Here is a 24,046-nt window from a genome sequence, read left to right as displayed (position 1 = left end):
TCAGCTGTCATGCTGCTAATGAGATGTTTGAAAGGGCTTCTTGATCCATCTCGCAAGGGATTCTTGACCTCACATCTGTCTTGCAGTCTGTGTCTTGTTTTAAACATTTCCTTCCATTCATCTCAGCCTTAAGTCTGCATAAACCAGATGTCAGTACTTGAAAAGGAGGTGCAAGTCCTGTTTTTAACTGTGGCTACACAGATGGGCCCAGGTGATTTGCAGCTCTGTGCTAAGAATGCCGTAGAAATGTTTTTTCTGTTCAAGGTGTCCCTTTCTGGGACACTGCCAGCACTGGCACTTTTCCTCAGCAGGCTGCAAAACCTCCTTTCAGTGTCTTTCCCTAATAAGTTTTTCATAGTCCTTTCCCTAGTAATTTCCTTCACAGGCTCATGAACGCCTGTGGAGATCCTGGAATAGATACTCTAGACCCAAAGTAAACAGCCACTTCATGTTTCCAAAAGCCTTTGAGGGTTAGATAAGATGCTGCCGGCGTAAAAGACAGCAGATCAAGGAATAAAAACTTATTTTGAGTGGTGGAAACTTCCTCCCGCAGCTCGGGAACAGCCGGAGCTTTCACTGGGGAGCACAGAGCCCCGTTTCTGCCTGTCGCGGGCCGGGCCGGGAGCGGGGGGGCTCGTCCCCGCTCTCCCGCGGAGCGGCCCCGGTGCTCGGAGAAGGAGAGGCAGCGGCCTTTGCAAGCTCTTCTCTGCGGGGGCGCGGCGGGAGGCTCCGAGCCCTGATGCGCTGAGCCCCTCGCCCGGCCGCGGCCCCGCTCCTGCCCCTCTCTCCGGGCGCCTCCATCCTCCCGCCTCGTGCGGCCGGGCCGGAGCCGCCGGGCCCCGCGGCCGCCCCGCCCCGCCGGGAGGGCGCTGCGGCGGGGCTGCCCCGGCGGGAAGCGCCCGGTGGTGCCGCTGGGCTTGAGCGAGGCCGGCGCCGCCGAGGCGAGAAACAAAGAGTCCCGGGCCGGGCGGCCCCGCCGGAGGGGCAGCGCCCCGCGGGCACAGCCGGGCGGAGGGGGCGGCGGCCGCCCGGGCCATGCAGCTGCCGGGAGGGGAGGAGCGGAGCGGGCGGCGGCGCCCCGGAGGGGGCAGCGCCCGGAGGGAGAAGGGGGAGGTCTGGCAGTGCCGGCAGCCTCCGAGCGGGGCAGGGGCGCGGCGGGGCCGTGCCCGCGGCCGGCAGCCGCGGCGATCGCCCGGGCGGGGCTGGACCGCGCTTCGTGCGAGCAGGAGCCTCTCCCCGGCGAGCGGCCTCCCGCCCGCCCTCCGGTGCCCAGCGTTGCCTGCAGAGCTGCGGCAGCACCGGCGACTGACTACGCGGGGGGAGGAGAAGAGGAGGAAAAGAAATCGGATTGCCGAAAGGATTAGGAAGCGGGGTGGGGAGGCGAAGCTCTCTCCTCCCGTCCCTCCCAGCACACACTTGTGAGGCTATTCAGAGTTATCCTTCAGCATCAGGGGCGGGCGAGCGCGGGGGAGCCGCGACCGCGAAAGGTGCTCGGCAAACTTCAAGAACGATCAGAGGGAGCGGAGCGGCCCGGGCCGGCGGACCCTGCCTCGGCCCCTGTCCCAGCCCGCGGGGCACCTCACTTCCCGGCTCCGGTGTTTTATATATTACTCTTTTTTCTAAGTTTTCCCTTGCTCCTCTCGCTTTCTCGGAGAAAGGACAGGATTTGGAGCATTGCGGGCGGGCGTGCTGCCGGACCGCCTGCCCTGGACGTGCGAGGTGGGGAGAGAGGGAGGGAGAGATGCCTCTGATTAGAGGGCAAGTCGTGCTCATCCTCAGTTTCGTCTTCCTGACAACTTTCGTGGCTGTGGTGAGAGGACTGCCCGTGAGGAAACACCGCAGCAACAGCCCGAAAGAGAGGAGCTCCAAGCTGGCGGAGGTAAGGCAGCCTTTGGGGAAGTAGGGAGAGCCGGGAGGGTGCTGAGGCGAGTCCTTCCGCAGTCTCTGCACCCCCTCACGGGCCGGGAAAGCTGAGGAGGCAGCGGGCCACCTGAGCGGTCACCGGGGCTCCCTCGGAGGCGGTTGTGCATCTCGGACGGGAGCAGCATCCAACACGTGTCCCGCGGCCCGGCCGCCCGCAGCTCCAAAGAGAGAAGCAGCAGCGGGGAGGAGTGTTTGGGCCCCCCCTCTTACAGGCTGTTTCTTCACCCGTTGAGGGGCAGAGCGCTTTCCCGGCCTGCGGGATTTTCGGGCAGCCTCAGGTCTTCGCACTGCACAGAGGCTGAAGGAAAGGGGCTGCTTTAGGTTTTCTGAAATCGGGGCCGAATGTCGTGACCCGGTGCCCGGGAAGATCCGTTGCCTCCAGCAGCCAACATCCCAGGTGGGAGAGAGGGGTTAAATTAACGGGGTTGGTGCCTTGCCAGGAACTTCGAATCTCCTCTACCACAAACATAAGACATGACGGATTTTAGCCACCATCTCACCTCCACGCCGAGACGCCCCTGGGGCAGGTTCCGGAGCGGCCACGGTCCCCTCTCATCCCGGCAGCCTGCGCCCCGCCGTGTCCCCCGGGGCAGGCGGCCTTGGGAGCCTCCGAGCCGGGAGGGAGTATGTCCCGGGGCTGTGCCTTTCGCTCCTTGGAGTGCCGGATCCTGGCCAGCGTTGGCTGCCGAGCGCAGACTGTGCAAGGGAAAACTTAAGCAGGCAGTGAGAGACTGGTCAGATTGGGAGACAACTGGTGGGATCTGATGGGGATTACAGGAGGGAAATAGGAAAGAAACAAAAGGAGAGCAGGGAGAAGAGTTTGAATAAGGACAACTGGACAGTTGAAACAAGCTGTTTTCATCTTGAAACTCTTCTCTGAAAAAAAATGGTTCGGGCAGCACAGCTGTATTTAAAAAGTACTCTTTCAAAGAATGCTACTGCTAAAAGTAGGTGAAAGGAATAATTGAGAAAAGTGGCGATAGGAAGAGGTTGAGCAGGACGGGGTAAGAGTAGCTCAGCCCTCACTGGCGATACGCAGCAGTACGGGAAGCAGCAGATTTGATCTGCAATGTCAGTCAGACTGGCAGAGGAGGTGTGAAGTGATGGGAATATACCTTATTCCTAGATATTGCCGAAACAGAATGCTGATATGTGGAGGAGTCGTGCTGGCAGCTCCTGTCAGATGCATTAAACTCCATTCCAGCATGAAATCCAGGGAACAAGCGCGAGGAGCGAATCTGATGCATGGAAAGCCTGGCCAATGGGCAGGAGAGGGCACGGCCTGTGTCCAGCCAGGTACCACTAGTCAAGTCTGGTAATAGTTTTGAGTGGAGCATGGACTGAGCAGATTGAAAGAGGACTGCTGGGAATATGTGCTGTAGGGCTGCTAATAACATGTTGGTGCTGTGCTTTGCTAGTGAAACTTTGAACCTAGACATAGATGGTGCTTCAGTTGCCGGAGAAATGCCAGGCAGAGTGACCTTGGGCTCTGGCTTCAGGAGGAGTAGCCATTTACACTTGAAATCCAGGAAAGTATTGCAGCCCGGGGGGGGGGGTGGGCAAGGATAGAGACAAGCTGTATGTTAGGAAGTTATGCATGTGCCTACCACGGGACTCTGCAGTGCAGCCTTCAGGCTCCTTTTTATCTGACATCTAAAATATGTGGGAGAGGGGAGCGAGCTGCTGTCAGTCCCAGTTTGTGAATGGTTGTGAATGGGGAGCGTTGTGCGGCCAGCCAAAGATCACACACGGCACTTACACAGCCCGGCCTTTGTCCCCAGGACCTTTGCTTCTTGCAGAAGTAGAAACATACAAGAAGTTTATAAGCAAATGTTTGAGGGTGGAGATTAGAAGCAAGGAGGAAGTTGAAAAATTAATTCCTCTGGGAGAGTGTTGGTGCTCCCGTGCATGCCCTGCATCCCTCAGAGTACTGGCTGCGCAGTTCTCACGGCAGGGAGAAAGCAGCAGAAGACACATTGGCATGCATCTTCTAGCTGTGTTTTGGGATGAAATCCTCTGTTTCTGGTGCATGTCAGGGAGAATTTAGAGTAGTCATGCACAGCTGTTTGAACTAAAGCAGAGAGCACAAGCACAGCAGTATGGTGGTTAAAAAAAATCCGGAGTGATTTTGGGTCATACACACAGATGGTTCCTGTTGCAGCACTGATATGTCCTGTCTCTATGGCAGCAGGGTAGCCACAGCTCGAGTATTGGTTACACTATGGGTAATGCCCTACAGATGTGGGTAGAATGAAGGGGGCTGTGAGGAGAAAAATAGAAATGACAGAGAAGAGCAGATAGACAATCAAAACCATTAAACAGTTATATAACTTGGACTTATTTTAATTTAACAACTTTCCTTAAAGCAAACATTTTTCATTGGTTTAGAATTGAATGGGAATTGTTGTAATCTGTGCTGAGCCTCAGAGTTGCACTTCTATACTAATATAATTTAGAAAAATTAAACCAAGTTTTTCAGTAAATTTTTGAGTTAGAAAGTCTTCTAATTGCAGGAAGGATGGAGAAAACACATGCTTTATTTTTGGGTGATAGCCTTATCAGTATGTCTCAAAGTCCTGTGCTTCAGTCAGGATCCATTACCAAAGGAGCAGGAAAATTTACATTTTCTCAGCTGTGACACTGGGCAGAAAAGCTTTGCCTGAGTTACCCTGTTCTCAGCATAAACGACAGATGTAGCGAGGATGTTTGCTATTGCTTCAGTCTGTTTGACTGGAAGTTGAAAAGGCAGAGTGAAGAAGCTGAAAGGCAGTTTTCTTTCCAAACTATGACTTAAATCTAATGAGAGAAGGTACGTGCTTGTTTGGAGGCTTTTTGGTGATGTTTGGGAAGGCAGGTGGGCTCTGAAGCAGCAAGCAAGTGTACAGCAGGGTTTTTAGAAGTGATTTTGCAGATTGGATGCATCATACTTCGATGTGGGCAGAAATGTGGCAGGATGGAGCACTGACCAGCAACTGGCTCTTCAGATTTGGGTAAACTGAATAGTTCGAAAAGCTTGTGTCCCTTGTGGAGACAAGGTACAGCTCATCACATCACTTAATGGTTTATTTATTTATGAAGTCAGGAGGTTTAAATGCAAAATATGTTTTGATAAACTCACTGGATTTCAAAATGTTGGCTTTGAACACTGTTAATAGACGTTTGAATTATTTCCAACTGATACCAGTTGATTCTGGTGCTTTTCTGGTAAATAGAAAACAGCTAGAGTCCTAACATGCTAGAAATGTAAATGTTAGAAATTATTAGATCTGTTTGAACCGACATCACAGCTTCAATAACTGTGCATAGAAATAAAAGTGCTAATGGGAACAGTAATGGGGGTGTTGGGAGAGAGCATCCCGACAGTGACAGGGTGTGGCAGAGCAAGCCAACAATGTTTCATGGAGTGTCCAAGCTCCCAGTCTAGCTCTGGTGGGCTTGATGTGTGCTCTTCAGTAGGAGGGAACCGCTCTGAGAGAGGGGTCCAAGAGCAACATCAGCAAGCTCCCCAAGGCACCTGGGGTGTTACTGCTGGGCTTGGACAGGGGCAGGGGGCAAATCCAGGCTGGAGCTTCCTGTTGGAGTTCCCCTGGTCTGAGGCTGTGAGCAAAGCAAATATGGCATCTGCGATAAGACATAACAGAAGGCAACAAAAGAAATATCAAGCACAGCATAAAGGCTGAATTGGCTGCAAATCAGTGGGTTTGTGCAGCACCTGATATGACTGGCTCCAGGCCCCTGAGAAATAACGAAACAAGTGGCAACAGTACCTATTATTTACTGGTTGAATCAAGCAGTGAGAGTAGCGATGGGAAACTACGTTCAAAAATGTAGGTCTACACCTGATTAAAAATAATTGGTAGCAGTCTTGATTTAAATTGACCTGCCCTGTGCGTAAGGGCAAGTGAGTGCCGAGGAATGCTTAAGAATTAAATGTACAGCAGTCACGTGATGCCTGGCTGGAGATAACAGCAAATGGAGAGTGAAGGAGCTTCAAGGTGATATGGCATGGTTGTACTAGATAAAAAAGTGTTAAAGGGAAAGAAATATCATCTAGGCTTGAGTGGAGTTTGTCAGGAGACTGTAAACAGAAGTAGCCCTGTCATTTGGGAGCCCTAACATAGCCTAGACATGTTGGTCTGGGGACACCACTAGGGTGATGAGCTGCACAGGCACAGAGGTCTGTGGGAGCCTGCCCTGTGCCTCCCCCCAGCTCTTGCTCCTTCTTGACTCTTCTAGGGCTGTCTGGCCAAGAAGAGGATCTCACTTTCCCAGAGCCATCTCGCCCTGCTGTGGATGTCCAGCTTGTGTTGTTACCTGGGTCCGCCCTGTGTGGAGCATCTTGTTGCGCTGCCGCCTCGTCAGGAGGGCCCAGCTGGGGTAGGAGTGGGCGGCTGGGTCGGTGCTGGCTGCCTGCACAGCCAGATCCTCGCCGCCACCGCGGGCTGTGTCAGTAGCAGAGTCATTTTGCCTGCGGATGTGCTTTTTACCTTTTCATTTCTTCAGCAATTAAGCGTTCTTGTCCCTGGCTTTGTCCTTGGCGGAGGTCGGATTTGTGGGTACAAAACGTTCACTGAAGCATCCTTCCGCTCTGAAAAGGGCTCTTTGTGTGCAGGGAGGTACTTCCCCCTTTGTAGCAAATTTCCTTTTGAGAAGTGCCAAATTATCTTAGTCAACACAGTTGAAAACCCTCCCGCCCTGGGGCTGAGACAGCAGCAGAAACAAAGGGGAGCCGGGTGTAGGGAAGCTGCCCAACAAGCGGGCTTCTTCCCTTTTCACTGCACAAATAGGTCTGCTGCATTCCCATTGTTACAATCAAAGGGGTTCCTGTAAAAGGCACATGTAAGGGGAAGAGATGAGGCATAAATCGCTCCACAGGGCATTGCCCGGCACTCTCTCTGGGTTCACAAAAGTGTCCAGCTCATGCAAACCTTCTCCTCATCCTGCTTCCAACCATGATACCTCCAAGCCAGGTGGGGTGATGGAGGGAGTGTGCTAGAGTTAATTCCTACTTTCCTCTTGTCAGTGTCCTATGGATAGGGAGTGCAAACCAGGGATCATCTGTTTTCCGTAGTAGCAATAAATATTCTTCCACTCAGAATAATCCCCGAAACAAGAAGCCCTGATGCTTCCCATAGGGAAGCCTGAGGACAGTCTGAGCTATGGACAGGCCAGCAAGGTGTCCCATGCTGTCCAGCTCCTTCAAAGCAAATGTTGTCAGCCATAGGCTCAGGTTTTATATAAAATACTGGAGCAAGGAAGAGATTGTGGCATGTTTTGATGTTAAATTATTTTTGTTTCAGACAGAAGCTTGCAAAATAGTGGTGCAAGGAGTTTGGGTTATGTTTTTTGTTGTTTTTTTTTTGGTAGAATGTTTTGCAAGGAACCTTCATTGAGCAGTCAGATGCTTTTACGTGGCCAGCTGTAAAAGTCAGCCTGCAGAGGATTGCTTCCAGACAGTCCCGTTTCTGCATGTTCCTTCTGTGTATTAACTCCTGAGGGTTGTCTGAGAAGCTGTTTGAGATGTACTTTCATCTCTGTACTCATGAGATGAAGGCACCAAAAAGATGGTGACCTGCCTGCCTCTCAGTCAAGGGTGCCCCTTTGCTTGAAGGGCACCGATGCCTCCTGGGCTTCAGGTTGGTTTCGTCTCCAAGGCAAGGATACAGCTTCAAAGGGAACAAAATGCAGTAAATTGCTGCCTTTTGCTGTCTCCTGGCACCACTGGATGGGCACAAGGTAGAGACCTGGCTGCAGATGACCAGGAAATGCTCATGCATGCAGGGAAGAGGTGGTGAGGTTTGGGTTTATCTTGGATTAGGAGCTGATGGTTGGCCTGGTCTGTCAGGGTCTTATCTAGCACTCAGGACTTGGGGTGCGAGGCAGGTCTGGGAACGTGTCCCAAACCAAGAGAGCCACCATCATGTAGGGTGCAGTTGGAGTCTGGCACATGGCAAGGGTACAGCGCCCTTCAGATGAGCTGTCTTCTAGCCCAGCCTTGGCAGCCTGAGTCTAGGGGCGAGCAATTCAGTCTCAACTCTTTCCCAGCAGCTGAGCCCCCAGGCTCCTGAGACGTCAGTATTTGCTGGATGGCCTAGAGGTGCTGCAAGAGGTGCTCCACCAGTGGAGAATTGACACCTCTTTGCCTCCCTGGGATGTCCTCTCTTCCCCACCACTTTGGCACACTTTCCCGCTGCCCTCCCTGCCCTCCCCTTCACCTCCAGCCATTCCCGCAGCAGCCAAAATCCCCAGGGATGCCAGCTGTGCCGTGCTGTGCTGTGCAACGCAGCACCTCGGACAAGACAAGGTGTTGTACAAATGTCTTCACATAGGCTGTTCCCCCCAACAGTTTCCCCTCTTGAGACATTGATTTTTAAGGAGCAGGCAGCCTTACCATGTAATAAAACTACAAAGATGCCCCTTAGGGGAGGAGGAGATGTGTGGGTGTCTCAGAGTCCGCTTGGCTTCTGCATCCAGGATTACAGCTTGAGTATTGTGTGTCTGTGACCACCATGGGGACTGGTCCTGGGGTTACCTCTAGGAAGTGACTGGCCAAAGGGAAGAGGAGGGGTCAACTGGGGGCTAAGATGCTGGAGAAGTGGGGCTTCCCATCTGGATATGCCCTAGCTTTCCTCTGACTTTGGATTTGCCTCTGCAGCCTTGCAAACCTCAGGCTTCTGTCTGATGGAAGGGAAAAAAAAAAGAATTATTTTTGGTGAAGCACTTAAGAAGTAACAGAGGCTGTCCTGGAAAATCTTATGAACAAGTGAGTTATGAACACCACAGACTGGAGCTAGAGGAAGGTACCCCAAGACCCTTTCTCCACCCCACACTGATGTGCAGGAGTCATTAAATCCTGCCACTGGGCTGGGGAGGGGAGCTGAGCTCATCTATAGGCTAGGGAGCTGCAGCCAAGCACCTGGAGCAGAGGCTGCTGGCTGTGAGTCATCCTATGTTTGTCCCTTAAGGAATAGAGATGCAGCATCCCTGCCTGGATCCCTTCCTGTGCAGGGCATGGAGATGCTCCAAGTCCAGCTCAGGTGTCCATTTTGTCTGTTGTTGAAGGGATCCCCGATGGATTTCTATTTGGCTGGTTGGCTGCATTCCCTGCCACACTGCTTGCATGGAGGGGCAGCCTCTGCACCCTGTGTGGGACAAGGGGAGTAGGTGCCCCCTTAGTTCCCTCTTGCCCTGTGTCCCCCCCCACCACCACCCCTTTTATCAGGCAGGAGGAGGCTGGCATTGGTTCCATCAGTTTCTACACCTGCTTTGTTATATTTCGGGGGATTTTGCTTTTGCAATTTTGCCTGGTCTGCAGCAGGGAAGGGAGCAGCAGCTGGAGCAGAGGGTTACGGTGTGCAGGCTAACAAATGCGGATCATTAGCTGGAACAAGTTAATGGTTACTGAAGCACATGGAGTTTAGAGCTGGAACAAGTTAACAGCAGCTCAGTCAGATGCATTAGGAGCTTATATGTATTACAGCTCAACTATGTTAACAGAAAACATGTGCCCTAGCAGGAGCATTTGCCAGAGAGTACCAGAGGATACGGATGTGTGTCTGTTCACCTCTCTGGGGGACCTCTATGTGCAGTCTCTGCGGGGGCCCAGCTCCCATACCCATGGCTGTGCTGCATCTGAGCAGCTCCCAGTTGGCCTGGCTGCAGCAGAAGTTTCAGGATACGGTCTCAGGTTAAGGGTCTTCAGGTAAGGGTGCCTTGCCACTGGCTGGTGTCCTTGCAGCAGGCACTACCTGTCAAGAACAGGCCCTTGGGACCTCTGCACTTGGACAGTCTCCTGGTGCAAGGACAACCCCATGTGCTGTGCTGTGATATGTCAGTGGTGCCAACCATATACCCCAGTTTCCCCTCAAGGACTGTGTGGTTCATCCATGTGGAAGGCAGGGCAGTCCCTCCTCAGGGGCAGGGACCTTTCCTGTGGTGAGCCTTTCCGAGAGCCTTCTCCAAGTAGGACATGGACAGTCTAACCCACATCTATTCCTGGCCTTGCCACAGGCTACCTGAGAGACCTCGGGCAGGTCATTTTCTTTGTCTGCAAAATGGAAATTTTACAGAATTTGTCTCAGTGTTAAAGAGGGAGAAGATATTTATGGTAGTGTGACACTGAGAAGGGCAACAGCTAGACATGGCAAGGTGAAAAGCCACCAGGCTCCTACTTTTCCTCCTTGTGTCACAAGTGATCTGGGGAGTGAGGGTGCCATTGGCAAGTTACTCGTCAGCACATCCACAGGAGAGCTGACTGCAGTGAGAGAAGCTGGGCTGTGCCAGTGGGGTCCATGGTGAGGAGCAGTGTCAGTAGCCTGGACAACCTCCCCATTTTTGGTCTTACACAGTCACCTATGCTGTGTCCCTGCTCCTCATGGTGTTGCATGCTGCTGCTTCTCCATGCTGTAGTGTCTTCTGCTCCAGGGCTGGCTCTGCCTCAGGGCAACTGAGTCACCGACCTTGGAAAGAGTTTTGAGATTACTGTTGTTGCAATTGTGAGACATGAAAATAAATGTGAGACATGAGTAAGCCTTTGATGCTGCCTCCTGCAGCTTCCTACTCAAGACAATTGGGATGGAGCTAGTTAGAGAAGGAAGTGATACCATATGATCTAAAGTATTTTGATAACTGCGTGAAAATTATAATCATGAGATTGTAATAATTATCTGCACAGCCTACAGTGTGCTGCCAGCTCCTGCTGGCCTGTCATAAACAGGATCTGCCCACGCAAGCATGATAACCAAGTGCTTTGTCTGTTCCATGAGCACTTGTAGAACTCCCCCAAAACCTAAATGGAGTCTTTACTTAAAAAAGAAAAGGCAACAAACCAACAAAAAACCAACCAAACAAATGGAACCATAAAAAATACCCCCTAAAACCAGCACCCAAGTGTGAGTTGATTCTGAGGTGGACCAGAGAGTACAGCAGGTGGGAAATCATGGTTCTGCTCTTTACTTGGGCCTCAGCCCCTTTGCAGGTAGGATTGTAACCCAGGGCACAGGAAGAGGGAGGCAACTGGAGGAATTCACTTCTTTAAATTACCTCTGACAGATCTTCCAGAGCTCAGCCGTCAAAACCCTGAGTGATAGCTCCTGCTGAGCCACCTGCCTGTAAGTCTAAATGTGTTGTGTCCGATGAGTGAGATTGTGGCTCAGAAGGTCTTACAGACAGTAACAGGAACTGGGTGGCATCTTCACCTTCCCTGATATCTCCTAGGTACCCACCCAGCTCTTGACACCTCTAGAAGCTTTGGCAAGGCTCTGGGAAATCCGTTAAGTGGGTGATGAGCTGATGGGTAGGAGGTCACTTGCCTGATGTTTGTCCCATGGATTTTCCATCTGGCTGAAAGACTGCCAGTTGACAGGTTGTGTGCTGGTGGATGGGTTATGAGTCAGGAGGATCAAACTACAGCCCTCAGGAGGCTGTGGTGGTTTCAGCTGGCTGGGCTAAAAAAGCCCTTTCTTTGAGCAGTATCTCATCAAGGAGAGAGCGTGCACTATGGGAGGGAGGCGTCATAACCTACTGAATTTGTTCCTGGTGGTTACCCTGCTGTTCAACCCTCCTTTATTTTCAAGAGACAACAGTGTTACTTGTTAACACTAGAAAAACCTCCCCTTTCTCCCAACCCTATCAGCAAAAATTGTCATGAGCTTTTCTGCAAACTACAGCTCAAGGTAACCCCAGAAATACTGGGCTTCCTTCTAAAGCAACCAACCATCTTCCCTCTACTTCCATAGCTTTGTAGTATAGCTTTATAGTAAAATCCTGCTTTGGAGTTGTTTCTGCCCAGTTTCAGTCCAAAGATAATTTTTTTCTTTTTCCAGATCTTTGCAGCTTATTTAGGTGAATATAGAAAGAAAAGTTCTGTGGTAAAAAAAAAAAAAAAAACACATAAAAAAATTTGTACTTGACTCATTCATAAGTGGGCAAGTTTGCAACAGGCTGCAGCACAGATTTTAAAATGTTGGAGAGAGCTTGGGGAAAGAGTAGGAAGGTCTATTCAGGAAAAGATCAATAGTTCTTCTGGTAGTTTCTTGTTTCAGTACACCATGGTAAAACTGTTCAAAGGAAACCTAACACAAGCAGTAATGATTAAGCAACAAAAGCCCCCATTCCTTATAATTATAGCCCAGTGTGATACCGGCCTTTAGCAAATACGTCATTTTCTTCACTGCAGTGTTAACAAGCCCAAACCACAGCCTGAATGTTGCCTCTGATCTGACTGCCGTGTGCACAGGTTTCTTTGGTTCAAGTTGAGTGAGTTTATGTACTTGATAATTGGCTTGGGATGGGTGTGGGTGGAAGCTGCATCTTCTGAGCTTGTCCTATGCTGGTGACTCGCTTGCTCCACTGACTGCTGATGCACAAGCTCCAGCAGTGCTTCACTCCCAGGAGAGTTCTCTCAAATGTACTTGGAGGGGCAGCTTTGCTCAGCAGTGTGTGTAGTTACAAAGAGCACTGCCGGTGGGTGCACTGGCAACTTGCAGCGCCTACAGTGATGCTGACGAACTTGCTGGAGGGACAAGTACCTGTGGTTGTGGTGGCATACAGCACAGGTAGTGTGGCCCCTGGTTGCCAGAGTACAGTACAGAGCAGGGACTAGTCTGTTGATGTTTTCAGGTTGTAGGATCTGAGATGTCACATCTCTAGTAATTTTTATGTAGCAGCTGCAGCACATGAACATTGGTAATTTGCTTTTTTAACCCATGTTTAGTTCAAAGCCTTAGAGAAGTTTATAGCAAAATCGCAGATTTTAAGAGCAGATGAAATTATTAGAGCCTTGAATTTCTTCCCTAGTACAGATGTGGTACTCATGTTGAGCCTAGTGATGTGGGTTTGACAGTCTCCACAAGAGAAATTGTCACTTTTCTTAGCTTGTTCCTGTGGTTAATCACCTATGGCACTAAAAGCATGAGACTTATTCCTCAGTTAAATTTGTCTGGCTTTGACTTGAGCACGTTGCTTCCTATTATGTGTTTCTGTTCTGGATTATAGAGTCTCTGGTGCCTGATGGATTATTCTCTTAAAGAACTGGAAAACCAAGTCATTGCTTCCTTTTTTTAACATGACGAACAAATTAAATTGTACAGATCTTTCACTGGAAAAGTCTTTCCATCCCTTGAAATGGTTTTGTGGCTGCTCTTTTCACCATCTCCAGATTTTCGAGCAATTTTAATAGAGATGTATGGGCTAGAAATGGGAAAATGTCAGCCTTTGGTCTCTAGAGCAGTGATGTGTGGCCTTTTTCCACACACCTTGTTGCCTGTGTTATGTACAAAGTAGGCATGACACCGGAGTGAATTTCTAATGAGTTCCTTCCCCTTCCAAACATCTTTTCTAAGCTTGTGCCCCGAGGTGTTTAGGTGATCAGTCCTACATGTGGGAGAGCCTGGACTATATGGGAAGAGCTCCTGGGCTGGTAGGTAGGAGGGTGTGATCCTGCTTATATTCTGCAGTCAAAACATGGTCTTCAGAAATGGAAAGCCCATGCTCTTTCCCGAGTACTGTCCCAGAGTTTCTCTCAGGTCCTGCCCTGGGAAGCCTTATTCCCAGCAAAGCAGGATATGCCAAGTGTATGCAGGAGTATCTGTGGCAATTCCTTTTTTGACTTTTGCTTGGTGCTGCCTAGTTGCAGGAGAAGGCTGGAGCTCAGCTGTGAGGCATTGATGGCTTTCCAGCACTGTGCTCTGCTTCTTTGGGGTGGTGGCAAGTGTTCTTCCCTTGGCTGCTCCAAGGTAAGGTGGAAGGAGAAGGGAGCTGTTGATGACCAACTGGACGATGGTTTGCAGACTTTCTCCTGTGCTCTGTGGAGAGTGGGGGAGTAGAATGTTAACTCTGGACAAGCAAAGTCTTCTCTTCCTTTAGCTGATGCACTGCAGTGGCCTAGCTCCAGGCTTGTTTGCTTTATCCAGCTGCTCCTTGGACAGAGTAGAGGAGAGAATGGATGTCATGCAGCAGGAGTGCAAACCTCGAGGGCAGCTGCTAGTTTGGCTGTCAGGAGCCCCTTGATGACATGGAGAGGACACATCTGATGCCATGGATGCTCTGACCTGGAGAGAGCACTGGGCTTTTAAGAGCTTGTTAAATCCATGGCTTGACTGGCTGGGGCAGGGCACTGAGCAGAACCTTACTCAGGAGGGGCATCTGATGCAGGGACAAATTTTAACCCAGCAAAGCTTCAGAGCAATGCAGATGTCAACAGGAGGGAAGTGTTGGGTGGTACAGTGCAATGACCATTGCTGAAGGACTCTGGGCCATCCAGGGCAGGCACTCTCAGTGTCCTTGTGCCTCTGGAGTATTTGGGCACTGAGGGAGCTCTGTTCACCCTGCAACACGCTCACAGCCAGTTCCCCGGAGCAGTTTTACATTTTCCCTGTGGGAACAGTACTCTGAATTTCTTGAGCTTGTTTGGGCGTAAAATCTGAATTAGGCACTGAGTGTAAATTTGGAGACTTGGAGTCTGTTCCTGGCTGGCTTGGTCTGATGTCCTTGGGTGAGCTCGGATCTTGTTGCTAGAGGAGACCTCACTTTCCATGTGTATTAAATTTGGGTTGTCTGTGAAATGAGCTTACCCAGCCCAATAAACTCATTGCAAATTAGGCAGGAACACCAGGCTCACAGGGCTGTTGTCAGTCGCCTGGCTCGCAGGGGTTGTGTTGGGCATGTGCAGCTGGCAGCAAACCCAGCACTGTCAGGCAGTGTCGTCCAACCAGCACTAGGACACGGCCAGGTTTGCCTGCTCAGCCCCCCTTACTGTTTATGTTCCACCTGGGCTCTGCCTTGCTCCCTTCCCAGGAGACCCTGGGTGTGACAGGAGACCTAGCAAGGGGCTAAGGCACTGGGAGATGGGCTGAGACAGAGACAGACATCCTTCCCATGCGCCCTTCTCAAAACCATTGTGGTTTTGGATGGGGACAGAGGGAGCTGGGAGGGGAAGATGTAGGCAGAGTCATCTGTCTGTGCTCATGGTTGCTACCAGCAGTGCCACAGGAGCCTTCCTGGCCAGGGAGAGGGAGCAAGCCCCAAATGCTTTCACCAGGCAGCACAGGCACTCTCTTCCCTGCAGCCCTCTCTCCTCCGGGCCCATCTGGCGAAGTCTGTCACCGGCCCTTCTCTGCCTTCAGCCTGCTCTGGGCAGCAGCCAAGGGACCAGCGGCATCCCTGCTGCTCTTTTCCCTCCCCCGGGAATGGAGGGATCACGGGCTTTGATGTACGGGCACAGGGCTGGGGACAGGCTGTGTGCACTCATGAGAGTCTGGCCAGGCTCCAGCTGCCTTTGAAGTGCTCCAGTGATCAGGATGAAAGGAAGGGGAGTCCTTCCCCAAACCATCTGGCTCTAATTGCAGGTAGAAATGCCTCTCTGCGTCCCCCCCTCCGCCCCGTGGGGAGGGGGCACTCCGCACTCTTCTTCGTTAATCCCGCGGCTCTCAACTTGGCTGGCGTGAAGGGTGAGAGCTTGGGAACAAAAGAGGGTTTCAGATGGGCAGCCAGCAATAGGCATCCTCTAGCGGAGATGCTGGGGTTTCGGGCACCTCTGCCCGTGCCACAGAGGGGTTTGCTGGTCGTTCCCATCTCTGGTTTCTCAAGCACACTGGAGCCTGCTGGCCCTTTGGCTCACACTCTTTCGTGCCAGTGTGCGCCGAGTGCAGGGATGAGGAATGTGGGAACTCGGTGTGAGCCCAGTTATTTGGCAGCATGCGCTGGCCGCCTCCCTGCCCCCTCTCCCCCCCCTCCCCCCGGCTGACTGGTGCTGCCTGTGGGGCAAGGCTCCCTGCCTGCTCTCTCTGCTCCTCCTGGGACGAGGCTGCTGTGAAATGCCACGTGCCACTGAAGTGGCAGCAGCAGTTAGAGCCATTGGGAGCACTGGCAAGTGAGTTTTGTTGACTTGTTCGGCTGGGCATCTTCCCTTTCTCAAGGACCTGGAGGTAGCTGGGTTATATCTACCAGCAGTTTCTTTCCCTCCTTGTGGTAGCCTTTGGGCAGCATGTGAAATCTCAGTTAAACCTGTGTTGCTTGAAGTTGTCTGCCTTAATACTAGCACCACAGAACAATTTATTTTGATGAGGTTTTCCCCTTGTCATAAAGCCCTTGTTATAAACTTTTTATATAAATATATAAAATTATTAAACATGAGCTCTGGTAACTCGGTGACCAGAAACAGCCCGTGCTGTGACCATCTCCAGGGACCAAGCAATGGCCAAAAAGGGAGAGCAAGAAGTGGAAAGCCAGGCAAAACGGGCAATGAGACAGCAGAGGGGTGCAGAGAGGGTGGTTGTGGGTATGGGAAGCACCAGCCTGAATAGACCTGTAGGTTCAGGTGCAGCAGGGCTGAGTCCTAGCACAGCAGAAGACACTGAGTATTAATTTGATTGATTAACATGTTAACTGCTACCCTGATGCTGCAGATGGGGTGGAAGAACCGTTTGGTGCAGCAGACCAGACCTCCCTTTGCTGGGCAGCAGTTTCCTCCCTGCTCTGCACTGCCACCCTGCAGAGATGTTTTCACTGCCTCTTCCCTCTCCAGGTCTCTGCCTCATCCAACCCTCGTTCGGCAGGGGATGAGGAGCTGCCACCATCAGGCAAGGCACGGGGGCTGAGGCGGAGCGGGCAGGCTGGCCCACGGCGGCACAGGCGTCGGGGGGTGGCTCAGCAGGCTGCCAGGAGCCCAGCAGTGCCCCAGCCCAGCAGTGCTGGCCAGGAGGAGAGCCTGCCCTTCATGCTGAACCTGCAGAGCTTACCGGGGCTGGCCAATGTGGACCTGAGTGCCCAGAACCCCAACATTCAGGTGGGGAGTGGGTCTAGGAGGGCCATGGGGGGGATGTGGTTCCCTAAGAGGAAAGATCTTGTGAATGGGGTCTGTGTGGCTTCTGCCATCTGTCTTCTTGGTAACTGCCAGCTGCAGCTAGCTGGCATGGAGAAGCTCCTTGCCAGAGGAATTTGCTCACACTTTTTTCCCTGCCCCCCCCTCTCCACAGAGCAGGAGCAAACACTCCTACGTAGGTGACCTCTCAATTTCTGAGGGTGGTGTTTGCCCCTGTGGGTGACCATCAGCCCCCCTGTGCCTCCCACACTGTCCCTGCTCAGTCTCTCTGGATGAGGCGAGACCACTTGTGCTCGTCATGGTCCTGCAGCCCAAGGTGTCTCTGGCGTCTCGGGTTGGGAACCAGTGCATGGTCTGGTAGGTCTGTCCCAGGGCTGTGCCCTGGCTCACTGCCTTGCCTCATGTCTGCCTTAAAGGTGACCATTGAAGTGGTGGATGATCCTCAGGCCGAGATGGAGATGGACTTGTTGAAGGAGACAAGAAATGACTGGTCTCTGACATCCTCTGAGTGGTTGTCCCACAAGGACCTGTTCTGGCCCCTCTTCTGGGAATACACAGACCCTGCTGAGGGGGAGGAGGAGGAGGAGGAAGAGGAGGAAGAAGAGGAGGAAGAGGATGACAACCTGGATGTAGGGGACAGGGAGGAAGAAGAAGAGGATGAGGATGAGGAGGAGGAAGATTACACAGCAGAGTATGAGGAGGAAGAGTCCATGCTCAGTGGAGTGGGAGGTAATTGGGACCAGCGATGGCCTGGGCAGAAGAACTGGATCTTTAAAGAAAAATATAATTATGGTGAGTTCTCTTGGTATGCACAGCTGCCCTGCAGACCTGCACTGCCCTCCCCTGCCTTGCCTGGCCCACAGCCCTGCAGCAGGGATCACAGCACGCTGGTGCTCAGCTCCTACTTAAAAAATAAGCAAGCATGCCAAGGAGCAAGGCCAGTACTCAGCTGTGGCTGCCAGCAGTCAGACATGCTAGAGTCCCAGTGGGAATTGCCCTTTGCATGTAATCAGATGGAGCATGGACTCTAGAGAAGGCATGCTCAGATGAGAAAAACATTGTAAATGTTTAGTGACAAGTGCTGCTGCCATGGACTCAGATCCCTGCAGTGACACCAGTGCCAGAAGCCTTTGCCTCAGACGTCGGCATTCCCCCAGGAGAGGAGCTGCAGAGGGCTCCATGGCAAGTACTGGTGAGCAGACAGGCCATAGCACCACAGCAGCTCCCTCTCGCAGCTTCTTGACCATGACCCTGAAACCAGTCAACCTTTGCTAGTACCTCATGCTTCAACATCATGGCCAGTGCATTGGCCAAGTTCAGTGAGGAAGGGGATGGACAGCGATCCCTGTTTGGGTTGGTATGACTGGGAGCAAAGCTGTGAGAATGAGAGCTTTTGCTCAGGAGATGCTTCCCTGGGGTTGGCAGCGAGGACAAGGTTGGCCCTTGGCATCACATGACTGGGTACTTCTGTGTGCCCCAGGCAGCACTGTCCCTGTACAGGGATGGTGCAGAGCTGAGGGAGGTCCCAGGTGGCTGTTGGCTCCCCTTCTGCTAAGACTTTGCTGAGGTTCACCACTCTCTGCCTCTTCCCTGCCTTGCACAGACTATGAAGATGAGGATGAGTGGAGCCTGTGGTCCCCTTGCAGCACTACCTGTGGCAGTGGGAACCAGAAGAGGACCCGGTCCTGTGGTTATGCCTGCACAGCAACGGAGTCGAGGACCTGTGACCTGCCACACTGCCCTGGTGAGCCCTTGGCCATACCAGTGCTTGGGTACTGTCTGACCCCGATGTGGGCTGGTCCCCCACTGCTGCAGGCAGTGCTCATGCTTCAAGAACTAGTTATGTTTAGTGTGATCAGAGCTAATGACCATGGGGCTTTGTTTCCACAAAGAGGCTATGATTGGGCTTCATGGCTCCCTAAGCAGTTGTGTGGTACCCAAGGGTGGTAGGAGCTGGGGTCCGGCTTGATGTGGGACTTCTTGCACCTCTCTCACACTGGGAGCTTGAAATTTTCTCCTGAGGCATATTGAGAGCCGGCTCTATCCAATGGTATTTACATAACTCACAGCCTCGGGCAGGTGTGTCCATCCAGTCTTGCTGCTGGCCCTTGCTTCCAAAGGCAGAGCTATGTCACCAAAGAAGTGGCAGGAGAGGGGCTGGAAAATGGATGGTGTCTGGTGCACATACAGAGGGAAAAATCCCGCCACTTGTCCTGGTGTTCAGCCTGGCTCTTTGTTTTGTTTTTTTTTTTTTATTTCTCAAGGTGCAGAAGGGGAAATGGTCTTCCCCACAGAAGAGACACCTTTCAGAAGTGACAACACCACAGAACTGTTCAACTCAGGTCAGCCTCTGCTTCTGCCTTGCACTGGCTTCAGCTATGACTGGGGGGTCATAGCTGGCTGGTGGGGAGGGCTCTGCTAAGGGCTCCCACGTCTGGTGTCCAGCCTAAGTCACCCCAAACCACTACCATGTGCAGGCATCAGTGGTCATGCTGGTAAACCCAGTTGCTCCCACAGCCCTGGTACAACACAGTCCTGCTTTACGGTTCAGTGGCTGAGGCCAGCCTGCTGTGTGCCCCCTCCCATGGGGGAATGCTGCCAGCCTGGCCCCAGCACAAAACCCCTTCCCTCTGTCACTGCCTTGGGGAGGGAGCCTGGCTCCAGCTCATCCCAAGAGCCTGACTGCTCCTGACTGGTGGTCGCAGGCTCCACTGGTGGTATTGGCAAGGTGGCAGAAAAATGGCAACTGGGTAAAGTGGGGTGCAGACTGTGCATGCCCTCACCTTTCTGTACCTTCCCCCCAGAGGTAGACAGCTGTGAGAAGTGGCTGAACTGCAAGAGTGACTTCCTCACCAAGTACCTGAGCAAAGTGCTGACAGACCTGCCCAGCTGCCCCTGCTCCTACCCACTGGAGGCTGTCTACAGTGCCGTCAACCTGCGGGATGAGCAGCAGGGCAAGAGCTTCCGATGGCGGGATGCCAGTGGCCCCAAGGAGCGCCTGGACATCTACAAGCCCACAGCACGCTTCTGCCTGCGCTCCATGCTCTCCCTGGACAGCACCACCCTGGCTGCCCAGCACTGCTGCTATGATGAGCACACCCGCCTCATCACCCGCGGTAAGGGGGCTGGCGTCCCCAACCTCATCAGCACCGAGTTCTCCCCGGAGCTGCACTACAAAGTGGACATGCTGCCCTGGATCCTTTGCAAGGGTGACTGGAGCCGGTATCACGCTGTCCGGCCCCCCAACAATGGGCAACAGTGTGCTGACAACCCCACTGAGGAGGAGTACCTCTCCCAGCTGCAGGAGGCCAAGGAGTACTAGCCACAGCCACTCTCAAAGGAGCCACTGGCTTGCACCCCTGCGCAGCCTGGCGAGCCCTGGCCCTGCTGATGGGCTCCTCGGTGGTGCCAAGCAAAGCGGGGAGGATGCACCATCTGTCTCAACCCCTCAGAGGGGTGCCTCAGCCCCCCTCAGATTTCTGAGGGTGCCGGAGGTTATCTCAGTGCAATCCCTGCCATGCCACCCAGGGCAGTCCTGCAATCCAGGGCTCCTGGGCTGGCACATGGGGAAACAGTAAGAGCTGGGAAGTGTAAATGGAACAAGGGGCTGCTCCTGCCCGCTTTTGTTCTCTACGACCTTTCAGTGCAACCTGAAAGCTGAGCGCAGGGTGAAGCAGGCACAGCTCCTGCTGGCTTCATGCCTTGTCTGAGGAGCTGGTGAGCCACGGCTGCCTGCTCTTGCCTGTGCACCTGCCCTGGCACACACTGGATTATGTCTGAAACTGGGGTAGGTCCTCTAGAGAGCACACGGCTGTCCCAACCATGCATACAGAGCAGGGTTTGCATGCTCCTCAGGTTTGTGCATGTACAGTTGGGAAGGAGCAGAGAAAGGCTTAGCAGGGTCCATAGGCCGAGGGTGGGTGTGGGGGCAGGAGGAGACTGGCTGCCTGGGCTCCCTTGGAAGATTGCCTTGCCACCAGGGTTTTGGTTGCCAAAGCTAGACATGGGTGGGCCTTAGAGGAGGTCATCACAGGGGATGCACCACCTCTGTGCATTTTCAGCCCCTCTGCCTTGGTGCTTGGGGGAGCAGGGTGGTAGCACCCGTGCAAGTCCCAGCACTAGCCCACTGTCAAGCCTTGGTGCCCTGGCAGCCCCCAGAGGATCTCAGTGCTCAGGAGCACCTGTGACACAGCCCAGAAGAAAGTCCTGTGTTTCCCACTCACAGGCCTGCCAGAGACAGGAGACACCTTGGCCACTGCTCATGCCATTGCTGGCGAGGAGCAAAAAGCACCGAGTCAAGTTCTCCATGGGAAGAGGAACAAGTCAGGTGCCACTGGGAGCATCCAGCATTGGCCCTCTCTGGTCTGCTGCTGGACATGGGCCCTGCTCCATGCTGTCTCTGCCCAGGTGCCCAGCAGGAGACCGACAGCCCAGGGAAAGCGACTCATGGGCATGCCCTGTGCCTCTCAGGCTCGCTGCTAGGCCAGGCTCACAAGTGTGGCTCCAAAGGAGGAACACACACATGCTAATAATGTCAATACCTGGTGTCCACAGATCACGAATCATGATGCTTTCTGTTGGCACTTTGGTCTTGCCTGGGTTTTATTCAGCTTTTCCCAGGTCCGTGGCAGTGTGTCCCAGCATATTTTGTGAGCTTTTCTGCAAAGAAACTAGGCTGAACACCTTTATCCCTGGACATTCAGTTGTTGAACCTGGCAGAAACTTTACAGCTTTCATTTGGAAAATTTTATGCATCAGAGGAAATAAAAGAGCAAGTCAAGCACACATAAAGACGAATGGAGTCATTTCTAGACTAGAAGTTTCACCTGAGGCTGTTAGCTACTCCATGTGTTTCTGCAGGACACTGTTGGACCAAAAAAATATCTGTCTGGTTGCAGAGGTCCTTGGCTGACCATCCTGTGCTATGTCTGTCCTTGCAGGAGTTTTCTCCAGCATCAGTGAATATCCATGATCTGAAAGCAATCTGGGGAGTCTTTCTGGGAGCATCTTTATATGTGTTGAATGTATGTTGATCCTTTTGCCTTGGTTACTGGTAGAATATTGCATCTTTGGTCATCGGTAGCTAAGACTTCCTAGCTGGTAAAACAAAACTATTAATGAAGTTATCACTGAATTCTTCTTATTTAACTATTATTCCACACTTGTATCCCTAGACTCTGGCTGTGGGTTCTATCAAAACATAGGCAGGGATCATCCATTTCCCAACAGGTATGCAGTCTGAGATGAGCAGTGTTACGTAAGTAGTAAGAAGGAAGACAACCAAATAAGCATGATGAAGACCTAGACCCTGGAAAATTTTCTGATCATTACATGTTCCTAGTCAAAATGGTCATTTGCTCACTAGTTTCTGCTAAAGAGGTAGGTCATAAAGAGGTGGTAAAGAGGGGGTGGCAGTGGTCTGGTGGCTTGATTCTGGGAGCCTGGGATGTGTTCAGGGAGCCTCGTAAAGAGACACAGAGGCTTTTGTATGGGAAGCAAACAAACTGACCAGGTGAGGCCATGGAAGGATGAGCTTGTTATCTTCTGTCATTCAGCACAGCATCTTCATATTTCCTCTCCCATACCATATGTCATTATTAACATCATCAGACTCTCAGAGGAGCTTATTTACCATCAGTGCTGACTTCTTTAAAAAAACCTCCTATTGAATGTGCCTAGTGTTCTGTATTGGACCCACACATGGAAGCAGGATTTCTGCAAACAGCCTTTCTTGAAGGAGACTTGCTAAAGCTCAGCCAATTTGTTTGTTAGACTGGCTACTCTCTAAGGAAGTGCTCTTACAATAAGGACTGTTATTCAGGCTTTGCACCCTCCTCCTCTTTATACTGGCTATGTCAACCAGTCTAGTTCTGTAATAACTGGAGTTCCTGTCCAAGGGCAAGTAGAAAAATTCCTTGCATTGACAGCCCCCCACTCCCTACCTCCCCCACAAAAGCTAGTTGAGAGCCAAGTAGCTATTCTGCTTCGCTGCCTCTATGGTTTAGACAATATAGGCATGAACTGGAGCATGAGAAACAAGAAGCAGTGTTGTTCCTCATACGAGCACCTTACACACCGGGAGGCTTTCCAGAGCACTTTGAGAAAAGCACACATTAAGCAAGCATTTATTTTTATATCCCATCAAAGATTCTGTCCAGCTCACTGCCATTTAGAGTGATGAGTCTCTAAGGTTTTATTCCTTAGGTTTATTGTGGTTTTTTTTTATATAATATATATAAAATGTCTTTTATTCCTACAAAATTTCATAGAGAATAATTCTTTATTCTGATGCTGCAGTAAAGCACTTCATATATATATATATATATATATATTTATATGTCATGCTGATGTCATTCAGTTGGGACTGGAGCATATGTTGCTGTTAATTTTGGTTGAGAGGGATGACACTGTGTTGAACACTACATATCTTGGTTTCCCAGTCCTAGTTGGCTTTGATTCCTTTCCTTAGGATTTATATTTGGTGATGTCTGGCTGCAAAACTCATAGGTAACAAAGACTGTCTGGGGCCCACCACCACAGCCATGGTGTGGTGGGGAAAAACAGTTTTCCCCCTGAAGTTATAAAATGGTAAATCCCTAGGGGGTTTGAACCCTTGAGGTTTGAACCAGTGAGCGCTTCTGCAAAATATAAACATATCACACTTAGACTGGAAAGTAGTTGTAGTTGTTGTTGAAGTAGCCATGTTGTAGAGCCACGAGGAGAAGGGGCAGGAGCCCCCCTGGGGCTCTGGCTCTGGCCCCCCCAGCCCCCGGCTGCGGGGCTACAGGGACTTGGAACAGTTTAAGCTGGGCTAAGTACCTGTAGCTATGAGCTGGGGGATGTTTCTCCACCGTGAGCAGCAGAACGGCAGCAAGAACAGCACTGACCAAGGGAAGGTGGCAGAGAGCCAACAGATAAGAACTGAAGAAGCAGCAGAAACAGCACATAGCCAAGGAAGAGAGACATAGAGTTGTCTGAAGGAAAGAGAGCCAGCAGCAGAGAGAGCAGAACTAAGCTCTACAGAGAGAAAGTTTGGGTAAGAACTGAACCAAAACCCCAGACTCCTTTTGTGACCTCTCCTAAGCGGAGAGGATGGACTCCTACTGAATGGAAGTCCTAAGATGCAGCATGCACTGCAGAGAGGAGCTGAAAAGCTCAGGCGTCCTGGAAAGCTAGACCGGGATGGCCAAAGGAATGCAGAGGAGGGCCTCGCCCTCCCGCTGTTGCTGCTAAGCTAGCAGCCTGATGACTGAGCACGGGAGCTTTGCAAGGGAGCTTGAATCCCCTGAAGATAGGGATCGT

At 51.9% G+C, this 24,046-nt stretch overlaps 1 protein-coding gene across 2 annotated transcripts; it reads left to right on the top strand.

The window, feature by feature from the left end:
* Window positions 1–1,328: 1,328 nt before the first annotated feature.
* ISM2 (isthmin 2) lies at window positions 1,329–23,453 on the top strand. Of its 2 annotated transcripts, XM_017831568.1 has the most exons (6): window positions 1,329–1,879; window positions 16,448–16,708; window positions 17,161–17,536; window positions 18,348–18,488; window positions 19,009–19,086; window positions 19,549–23,453. In XM_017831568.1, exons 1-6 carry the CDS (start codon window positions 1,742–1,744, stop codon window positions 20,064–20,066), a joined length of 1,512 nt encoding a protein of 503 aa, XP_017687057.1. In that variant the 5' UTR covers window positions 1,329–1,741; the 3' UTR covers window positions 20,067–23,453. The 2 variants fall into 2 exon arrangements, with proteins under 2 accessions (XP_017687057.1, XP_017687058.1); XM_017831569.1 differs by lacking the exon at window positions 18,348–18,488.
* The last annotated feature ends 593 nt before the right edge of the window (window positions 23,454–24,046 follow it).

The sequence above is a fragment of the Lepidothrix coronata genome, unplaced genomic scaffold (assembly GCF_001604755.1).
Source record: "Lepidothrix coronata isolate B3197 unplaced genomic scaffold, Lepidothrix_coronata-1.0 Scaffold192, whole genome shotgun sequence".
Classification (NCBI taxonomy): Eukaryota; Metazoa; Chordata; class Aves; order Passeriformes; family Pipridae; genus Lepidothrix; species Lepidothrix coronata.
This window is presented reverse-complemented; position numbering and strand designations above follow the sequence as displayed.